We start from the raw sequence: 9,806 nt of genomic DNA, 5'->3' as shown, positions 1-9,806 counted from the left end.
CTGGGGTCAAAGGGTTTTTTCCCAAGCAGATTCCATCAATAAGAGGCATTAAAGTGACACTAAAACTGACCAGCGTTGTTCAACAAAATGGACAAAAAAAAAAAAAAACTGACGCAAACACGGATGTTGCTTCAAAACAAGAAATCCCACAATGTTTATTTTGGACCGTTTTTATATTGCATTAAAAATTATGTCTCAAAATAAAGTTCTCACCGGAAATTCGAAACCACGTATATGATTGGTCAGTCGCTATCACGTGACCCCGGAACGTCGTACGTCTTTCTCGGTTTTACACGAACACGGCCGCATAGTTCTACATTCAGGCTACATAATCAACCGTGGCCTTTCACCTGAAATGTTTCAGGTCACTCTCACGTCAAATGTGTGTTTGTTTCGTCCTGCTCGTCTTTTTGTCGGAGCTCGGGTGGGGAAAATAATGACGCCGATTTCATCAGCGATCGGCTACCTGCGCCTGTTTTACTTCCTGTTTCAAAGTCCACCAACCCGCTACAAGGAGCGTTACTTAGCTCACTTATCAGAGTTGCAATGTGCGTATATGTGTGTGTAGGCGCTTCGAGTCAGTGTGTGTATCGATGTCGTTGAGCGTGTGAGCGTCTGTGTATGTGTATGTGACATGCAGCAGTCTGTGGAGTCCCTGGTGAGCCTGCTGGAGTCCTACAGAGGCAGAGATAAAGTTGTGAGTATTAATGTTTATGTTATTAGAGTTATAAAACACAGCCACGTCATGTTTTAGTGTCATTTTCTGGTCCCAACATTCAGCGGAACGAGCTGTGGACTCATATTTCAACACTAGATGGCGCCACAGTCACGTGGCCTGTGTTTACATCTGCGTAATACTGCCTCAGAAATGTTGAGACTATATTGCCATAACTTTCTTAACATATCAGGAAAACGGGTTAACAGATTTGTGATCTCCTGTCTTCTGTCTCCGTCCGCCACAGATCCGGACTCTGTGCTATGGCTCCCAGCTGGTCGGGGGTCTCCTCTCCCAGAGGACGGAGCCTGCGGTGGGGAAGAGTTTGCTGCTGTTTTCTGCTCAGCTCAGCCACTGCAGGACCGTGCTGAGGCTGTTTGACGACCTGTCCATGCTGGCCTACTCGCACAGCTACGGGCTGGGGGCCGAGGTGAGACCGACGCCCCGGACACCCAGCAGGACCCTGGAAGCAAACGTTTTGTGATTGTGTATTTGTTTGTGTCCTGTCTCCCTCAGGAGGAGGATGTGGGTGTGCGCTGGATATCAGTGCTGACAAACATGGCCGACCAGCTCTACTACCCCTGTGAACACATCGCCTGGGCCGCCGACACTCAACTCATCAAAGCCCAGTCTGATAGATGGTGGGGGCTCAGTACAGTGCTGTGGGGAACCTCTCTGCTGCTGGGAATCCTCAGGTAAGGTCGCCCTTCTTCTCTACAAACAGGTGAGCACCTGTGGAGTTCCAGAGGAATCACAGTGGCCTCTCTTTGGCTCCTCAGGTCAGTCAGAGTTCTGCAGCTGCTGAAGAAGAAGCTGAAGCGATGTGAGCGGGACAGAGCGGGTGACAGGTACGTCCAGCTTTAGTCAGGTTGGACTCATGACATAAGAACCCAACATCACACTGTGCTCTGCGTTCATAGTCTGTTAAGAATCCAAAATTCCAGCCTTGAGCTCTAAACCTACACGTTTTCCTCCAGCAGTCGCTCTCTGCTCCGTCAGCAGATGAGACGGGAGCTGCTGTCCATCCTCAGCAGTGCCGCCGACCTCAGCAACGCCGTCCACTGGATGCCGCCCGGCTTCCTCTGGGCTGGACGGTTCCCTAACTGGTTGGTGGGGTTGATGGGCACCGTCTCGTCTCTGATTGGCCTGATCCAGACGAGCGCCAGCAGCAGCAGCCAATCAGACAGCGCCTAGGTTTAACTTTATAAGGAATTAAGTCTTGGATGCTTTTTATAAGAGAAATGAGCTTATTGATGGAAATGACATCAACTTGCCTGATTTAATTCAAAGTCCCACCGATATCTCACATCAGGATGTTTATGTGCTTACAGAATCAGTATGGAATTTGAATGTTTAGATATTAAAGCTACAGTTTGATAAGAAGTGATTGTATTGTGCTGGTACATTGTTGCAGCAGATACACACTCCTTTCTTTCAGATTCTGATTCCGTTACTGCATCTTGGTATGACTTTCATGTGTTAGCTGCTATACAATCCTCCAAGTAAAAATGACGTCATAGAGCGAGCTGAGCAGAGTTTCTTCATGCTGCAGCTGCGTGAACACTAGACGGCTGTTTGGTTTAGAGTCTGCAGAAGTGTCTGTTTTGCATTCAAATCTGCATAAAAGCCCTGTAAAGCAATGTGATAGTATTAAGGAACTTTTAAATGTTCAACTCTAAGTATCTGAATTTAGATATCAACTGTTTGAAATGAGAATGAGAATTTGTGTAATAAAAAAACAAATAACAGGAACGGTACTGTTTCGCTTCTCTTTTCGATCATGTTATCGGCGTGTGATTGAGCGGGACTGCAACGTTCAACATCGACGTGTGCGGGTTTTGTGTGCGAGAGAGTGTGTTGCCTTCAGGCCTGACAGGCGTGTCGTAATTGGGAAAATAAATTCCTCAACTGGGGGAACTTATTTTCGTACTCCCAGTGCAGACAAAAACGATAGAAATGTAAATAAAAAAAAGTAAAACACACCAAGAAAGTACGCGAAATAATGTTACGCAGAAAAAGCTGTTAAGTCTTTGTTTTGTTTATTCCGATCGGGTGTTTAAATCACCGTAATACTTTCGCTAATGTCGGCTCAAAACTCTCCATGAAAAGGCTATGACTGTTGAGAGTTACGGGTGCACGTGAATGCAGCACAGCCACAGAGGAGTCAGTCACTGAAGAAATAGTAGCTGTCGGCAGCAACAATGGCAGGAAAGTCGAGTTCACCGCTCATATTTCTTGCCATTTGGACTAACGTTTGGTGAAACGACCACATATTTCGCGATAGCACCGTAAGCATGACGAACAAAGGGCAGCCAGAGTTTTGGAAGAGCCTCCGAACCCACAGCGAGTCAGCTGCTGAACCACAAAGAAACGCAGAAAGAACTTAAAAATCAGGTGAGAGCTCGGATCTTCTCTGCTCGGAATCTGCCGTGTTTAAGATATAATGTGTTGTATCAACCAGCCCTGCTTCATCATGCTTGAACATATAAATGATGAAGTAGCTACCACATCGTTTAGTGGGAAAGCTAAGTTTGGTTAGCTGAGATGAACAAGCTGTGACTCGTTGACGCTAGAAAAACTATTGACCCTTTTCTTAATTCTTCACGTAAAAACGCTTCGAATAAGATCAGATTTCGCTAGTGTTTATATTTGCTGCTCTAAGCGAATCAGTTCAGTCCTGTCCGTTAACTGGTTGTCATTTCATTATCATACCGCGGCTCTTTGAATGAAGCTTTAAGACGAAATAAACAAACCCAAATCCTCTCCTAATTGTATGTTATGGAAACGTGAATCAGATCAAATGGCTGCGTCCTTATGATTCCTTATGTAGGCTTAGTTGTACGACGCATTCTGCCCCAGGGGGTCTTTACTGTGTGTGATGTTTAGTGTCCTTGGTGTTTCTGCACTTTGAGCTCCATGTGCCAACGAGGACTTCAAGGGTTTCGATTACAACTGTGCCGAAACACAAGTGAGGTGTGTGTGTGTGTGTGTGTGTGTGTGTGAGAGAGAGAGAGAGAGAGAGATTGTCCTATTTAAGCAGAACCCTCTATTAGACTTTTTACGTCAGCTAAATATGTCTTTTATTGAACATTTATGGTCGAATCCTTCTAGATATCTTTGCCCTGATTTTCTTTCTGGGTTTAAACATTTGTCCCTTTCACTTTCTCTCTACAGTGCCATTCAGACAAAGGGAACCAACCTTTAAGACAGGGTAGCGTTTAGCACTGTAATGCCATTTGGCCTCTGACTGGCTTATCTGCAAAATGGAGTCAAAGGATGATCAAATGGAGTCAGACCTCTGCCCCTGTGACCAGGCGTCTCCCTCACACACACAGTTTCTGGTGTCTGTCCCTGATGGAGGAGCTTCTGCAGCTGCACAGGCAAACAAACAAACTGTAACAGGTCTACCTGGTTCAGTGGTAGAAGATCTGGACTCCTTCAACCTGATTGAGCCTCCACCCTTGGACTGGAAGTCTGACTGCTCCAGTGAGGTAGACTCAGCAGGTGAACTCGATGACCCCGAGTTCCCTCCCACTGTTGAGCGGCTGCATGAGGTGAGGTCAGATGAGTCAGTGTTGCCACCTTTGAATGGAAGTGAAGCGTTTACTCCCCTCATTGTGAACCAGCAGGAGGAGGTGGCGGCCTGTGACAGAGTCCAGGATCAGTCTGAGTCAGTTCAGGATCAGTCTGAGTCAGTTCAGGATCAGTCTGAGTCAGTCCAGGATCAGTCACAGTCAGTCCAGGATCAGTCAGAGTCGGTCCAGGATCAGTCAGAGTCAGTCCTGGATCCTGAAGTAGAGGTACAGGATGCAGCCCTTGAGGAAGAGCAGGAGGTCGTGTCACTTAATGAAGCAGAGGACAGAGTCACTGAAGAGCTGGATGCAGTTACAGACAGCAGACCAGGTGATGAAGACCACACCCGCATCCAGGCTCTGCTCAGCCAGCTCCAGCTGATGTCAGAGGAGCCTCGTCCACGCTGCCGGACGCCACCTGACCTCAGCCGGCATCACCAAATGGAACCGTCGGCTCATTCGCTGCGGACAGACGCCAGCACTGAAACCACGGCGTTGTTGTTCTCAGAAACCCACCAGAGAGACGTGCTCGGTCTGTTGCAGTGCACAGAGATCGGCCCCTCTCCTCCCCCCGCCGCCTGCCCACCCCACAGAGGGGAGATGGACGCTGTGGTGGCCGTTTCTTACAGCGAGGCGGACGCCCAGAGGTACTGGGGCCATTGTGGGAACGGTCAACAGCTCCAGCACAGGGACGAGTCCTTTTCCTCCCTGCCCGACGACGAGGATGACGAGTACCCTGAGCCAGTGTGGATGAAGATGGGGGAGGAGCCACCAGAGGAAAAGTCTGTGGCTGAGAGCGAGAGCGAGCAGGTACATGATGTTAGTATGGTAGCAAATGTTTGGTCTACAAACTGCTTAGCAAACATTGTTCCCAGTACTTTAAAGTACCACGTGAACGAGTCTTTGTTTATTTATGTCTCTCTTTGTTGTCTCTGCAGCGCCCTGGTGACCGTCCAGCCTACAAAGACGGTGAAGCATTTGAACGCTCTTCCCTTTTGTCCTGCATTCATCCCAACTGACTTCACATTAAGATGTTGCCTTCACATATCTTATGCTGTCATGTTGCTTTCCAGTGCCTGGTCCCTGTGACCCAGATGACCTGTTGGAGGGGGTGATATTTGGCGCTAAGTACCTGGGCTCCACCCAGATCAAATCAGAGAAGAACCCGTCCACCAACGCCCGCATGGCTCAGGCTCAGGAGGCTGTGGATCGGATTAAGGTTTGTGTCTTTAAACCACTGACTTAGTACAATGGTGTTGGACGATCCATAAGTGGACTGATACTGAACTGTGTCTCCTCCTCCTCCTCCAGGCTCCAGACGATGAGACTCAGCCCATGACGGAGGTGGATTTGTTTATTTCCACCCAGCGGATCAAAGTGCTCACCGCAGACACACAGGTGTGTTACCAAAGGAATCCCTCTACAATTCTATATCTGTCTAGATCTATACAATATGAAGTACAGCTTTACAACCAATGAGAACTTTGGGCTGCATTTCACCATTTCCTGCTCCTTGCGTCTGTGAAATGGAGCTTGCGGGTGATTTGACTTGAACACTGCAGTGAGAACAAAGCTATTTTCCTCAACTGCGGAGCTGAATTGTCTGGAGACTTTAAGTGGGTCATGAGCCGTCTGCTCCCTCCTTTGAAAAGGCCGGGTGCTCCTCACTGCTGCAAACTCATGGATACGTTGACTCCCAGTTTAGGAACGTTTGGGAACATCGAGTTATCAATCACATGTTTACCTCTCCATTAAGCCAACAGCTATTTTACATTTTTACTTATAAAAGATGGAGATGATGACAATGTCCTTGTTCCTCTCTGTCACCGTCTCATCATCATGTCCCGCCTCCCCCCTCAGGAAGCCATGATGGATCACCAGCTCCAGATGATCTCCTACATAGCCGACATCGCCGAAATTGTGGTACTGATGGTGAGGAGGAAGCAGACGAGCAATAAGGGGCAGGACGGCGAGCGGACGGCGAACTCTTCCTCTTCATCGTCCTTGGGGCCGCAAAAGAAATGCTTGATGATCTGCCACGTCTTCTCCTCCACCGATGTGAGTAACCTGCTCATAACCCAACACATGGAATAACATCTAATGTATCTGTAATATATTAAATAGGGAAATTTGCTACCATAACACCTCAGCTGTTTGTTTTCCCACATTTCCTCCTGTTTCTTACTGGAAATACAATATGGGGTTAAAGTTTGTGTAATTACAGAGAATTTAGCAGCTGTAGTAGTGGATATAATCCTTAAAGTTAACTTGGTTTGAAACTTGAAGGCATCGTTCCGTCTTGCTCCACACAAAATTCCAATTTCTTTTTTGGTTCAGCCTGGCCTGGTTTCCCTCCCCAGACAGCCAGTGAGTCCTCCTGAATGTAAAAATGGCCCGGCGGTCATCCCAGTTTTCCAGTTGGAGCGATTGAAAGGGAGGAAAGGGAGTTTCTTTTAGAAACGAATTAGCTGTGTGTTACCACAGGCCACAATGCCGCTGCGTTTAAAGTCGTTACATCTGAATGAGGAGTGTAGCGCGTCGATTTCAAGGACACGTTTAAATGAGACAAAATGTTGAGACGTGATCCGGTTCCCTTCTTGTTTCTTCCATCCAGGCTCAGGTCATAGCTCAGGCCATCGGTCAGGCGTTTGGTGTGGCCTACCAGCAGTTCCTCCAGACCAACGGAATCAAAGCCAGCCAGCTGAGGCCCGGAGACTACAGCGACTACCTGGGTAGTCAAGAGCTCTACAATGGAGACCTGGCCCACTTCTCCGACTCTCAGAACATCCGCGACGTAAGCAGAGGAGTTTGCGGCTTTGTTTATTTTGATGGAAATAGCTTACAGAGATCCCACCTAGAGGGCTCTGTGAGTCTTTGCAACAGATTAACAGATTGATTATTCAGATTTGATTACACAAAGAATCATGGTGGATGTACTTGTGTATGTAGAAACAAGTTGGTTAGGTAGCAAGTGCACAAGAACATATCCAGTTATTAGATCAGAAGCGTTTGACTCCTTGGATGTGAATTTCAAAGAGTAGTAGTAGTCTTGCTCCCTCTTCAGGCCCAAGGAGGGACTACATTGATGGAAACAGAGATGCACACAGTTCAGTCTGGAGGAAAAAGTTGTTTTTTAACATCAGACTTGAGCTTTTCTATCTACCTTCGGTGGTTGTGAGTCACTGTGAGTCCTTGTCAGTTGTTAGAAGCTGGCTTTGGTAGCTGTACAATCTTTGGTTAACAGCTTGTGCCTGTGTGTCTGTGCTTCAGGTGACCATCACCAAGGCTGCTGGAGAGATTTTGGGGCTGGCTGTGGTGGAGTCGGGCTGGGGTTCGATCCTGCCCACTGTGGTGGTGGCGAACCTCCTTCACGGAGGCCCAGCCGAGTGCTGCGGTGAGCTCAGCATTGGTGACCGCATCATGTCCATCAATGGCACCAGTCTGGTGGGACTGCCCATCGCTACCTGCCAGACCATCATCCGGGTAAGACAGGAAGACTGGAGAACAATAATGCAGGTTGACATACAGAATGTTATTTAAATACACTCAGTTTCCTGTTTTGTATGAATTGATTTTAATAATAATACCAAGAATAATAACACTAAGGACGAAACCTATTAATGATGTTGCTTTTGTTATCGCTGTTGGTATTATTATACCAATAATAAGGAATATACGCTGGATGCTTCTGTTGAAGTTGGTGTGCTGTCTTCTGGATGCACTAGGTGGCGCTGTGATTCCATGCAGTGTGAGCGTAGCTGCTGACTACAACAACAACACACTAAGTGCTTGTTCGGTTTTGCAGGCATTAATAAATAATGATTATGTTTGGCTGTCATATCGTAAACACAGACTTCATTAGTCAGTGCAGTACAGTATGTGGAATTCTCATCACCACAGTCTTTAGCCCCTGATATGACCACTGACATCATCTAAATAAATAGTGATGTCGTATACCACAGCCTTTCGTATTGCTATCTTTCTGTGACATTTTGTTTTCATTGCAGGACTTGAAAAACCAAAAGTGTTTGAAGCTCAGCATCGTTCACTGCCCTCCTGTCACCATGGCGATCATCAGGAGACCAGATCCCAAGTTTCAGCTCGGATTCAGCGTGGAGGACGGCATCGTACGTCAATAATCATATTTCACAGATTGTTAGGATTGCGTCAGGATTCTTCAATATTTTGATATTTGTTTTATCACTGACATTGTGTTCAACTGAGCCTAACGTTATCTATAACGAAACCCAAAGTACACACTGAGCATCCTGTGGGTTTTTTAAATCTCGTCTTCCTGTGCTTGTAGATCTGCAGTCTGATGCGCGGGGGTATAGCAGAGAGAGGAGGCATCCGTGTTGGGCACCGCATCATTGAAATCAACGGGCAGAGCGTGGTCGCCACCCCGCACGACAAGATCATTCAGATCCTCACCAACGCCGTCGGAGAGGTGAGCTGAGCAGAAATATTCACCGATAATTCATACAAATGAACAATAATTTCATTGGAAAACTTATCTTTGCACTGAAAAATGTTCTTAATTTCCCTTGGAAAATAATTGAATGGTAAAAATGTTTTGTTTTTCTGTCTTTCTTCTTTGGCAGATTCACTTGAAGACCATGCCGGCTTCAACCTATCGACTCTTAACTGGACAAGAACAGCCGTTGTTTCTTTGAGCACATCCTGTTTAATTCTGGTTAAAAATACTGCACAGTGTTGATGCTACATGAACTTTTCCCAGACTTAGAAAATTTTATGCAATTTCTCATCTAAGCTGTTGTCATGCCACTGAATGCGATGATGGACTAGTTTAGGTATATATTTTTGAAGATTTAAAGTTCTATAATGAATCATATTTTAAAATGACAGGGCCAGAGATAGTTCTCAGTTTATATTTATCTGATATTTAACAATGCAAGCAGTATGTGAGTCGTTTGACAGATGTAACTTACATTGTTGGTCATCAGCATCAGCAGTGTCTGTTTTGGTCTTTCTGTCGCGTGTGTGTGTGTGTGTGTGTGTGTGTGTGTGTGTGTGTGTGTGTGTGTGTGTGTGTGTGTGTGTGTGTGTGTGTGTGTGTGTGTGTGTGTGTGTGTGTGTGTGTGTGTGTGTGTGTGTGTGTGTGTGTGTGTGTGTGTGTGTGTGTGTGTGTGTGTGTGTGTGTGTGTGTGTGTGTGTGTGTGTGTGTGTGTGTGTGTGTGTGTGTGTGTGTGTGTGTGCGCTACACAAAGGACACCGTATTGCATCAGGACGGAGGTGTGTGTATTATTTTATATCACGATCATGTGCTTCCAGTCAAATAAGTCAGTGTCAGTCAAACATCGAACCTCAGAGATGCTTTTTACTCTATTTTGCATGCAGTGGCACTGTCTGTAAGGGATAGTACACATATATGATGCACATGAAATCTAATTGCCTTATTTCATAGGAAGATAGGTATATTTTTAAGAATTTGCTCTTTTGGATATTCATTAAAATGATCTGTAAGACATCTCCTGTATTATTTATTTGAGCTTCAGATT

At 46.2% G+C, this 9,806-nt stretch overlaps 2 protein-coding genes across 3 annotated transcripts; both read left to right on the top strand.

Moving 5' to 3' along the window:
* The first annotated feature begins 292 nt into the window (after positions 1 to 292).
* Positions 293 to 2,437, top strand: pex11g (peroxisomal biogenesis factor 11 gamma). 2 transcript variants are annotated; one of them, XM_076152818.1, is made up of 5 exons: positions 293 to 697; positions 963 to 1,145; positions 1,232 to 1,410; positions 1,495 to 1,563; positions 1,696 to 2,437. In XM_076152818.1, exons 1-5 carry the CDS (start codon positions 635 to 637, stop codon positions 1,907 to 1,909), a joined length of 708 nt encoding a protein of 235 aa, XP_076008933.1. In that variant the 5' UTR covers positions 293 to 634; the 3' UTR covers positions 1,910 to 2,437. The 2 variants fall into 2 exon arrangements, with proteins under 2 accessions (XP_076008933.1, XP_076008932.1); XM_076152817.1 differs by having other exon boundaries at positions 1,693 to 2,437.
* Positions 2,438 to 2,850: 413 nt separating this feature from the next.
* LOC143003102 (amyloid-beta A4 precursor protein-binding family A member 3) lies at positions 2,851 to 9,768 on the top strand. The gene is made up of 11 exons (XM_076153606.1): positions 2,851 to 3,109; positions 3,890 to 5,097; positions 5,226 to 5,256; positions 5,361 to 5,506; positions 5,599 to 5,685; positions 6,148 to 6,345; positions 6,902 to 7,081; positions 7,558 to 7,770; positions 8,295 to 8,414; positions 8,594 to 8,734; positions 8,889 to 9,768. The coding sequence occupies exons 2-11, from the start codon at positions 3,979 to 3,981 to the stop codon at positions 8,958 to 8,960; spliced, it is 2,307 nt and encodes a 768-aa protein (XP_076009721.1). The 5' UTR covers positions 2,851 to 3,109; positions 3,890 to 3,978; the 3' UTR covers positions 8,961 to 9,768.
* Positions 9,769 to 9,806: the final 38 nt, after the last annotated feature.

This window comes from Genypterus blacodes, unplaced genomic scaffold (genome assembly GCF_046128005.1).
Source record: "Genypterus blacodes isolate CSIRO-AG114 ecotype Tasmania unplaced genomic scaffold, CSIRO-AGI_Gbla_v1 ptg000058l_1, whole genome shotgun sequence".
NCBI classification, from domain to species: Eukaryota; Metazoa; Chordata; class Actinopteri; order Ophidiiformes; family Ophidiidae; genus Genypterus; species Genypterus blacodes.
The sequence above is the reverse complement of the archived record's forward strand: the minus strand, read 5'-3'. Positions and strand labels throughout refer to the sequence as shown.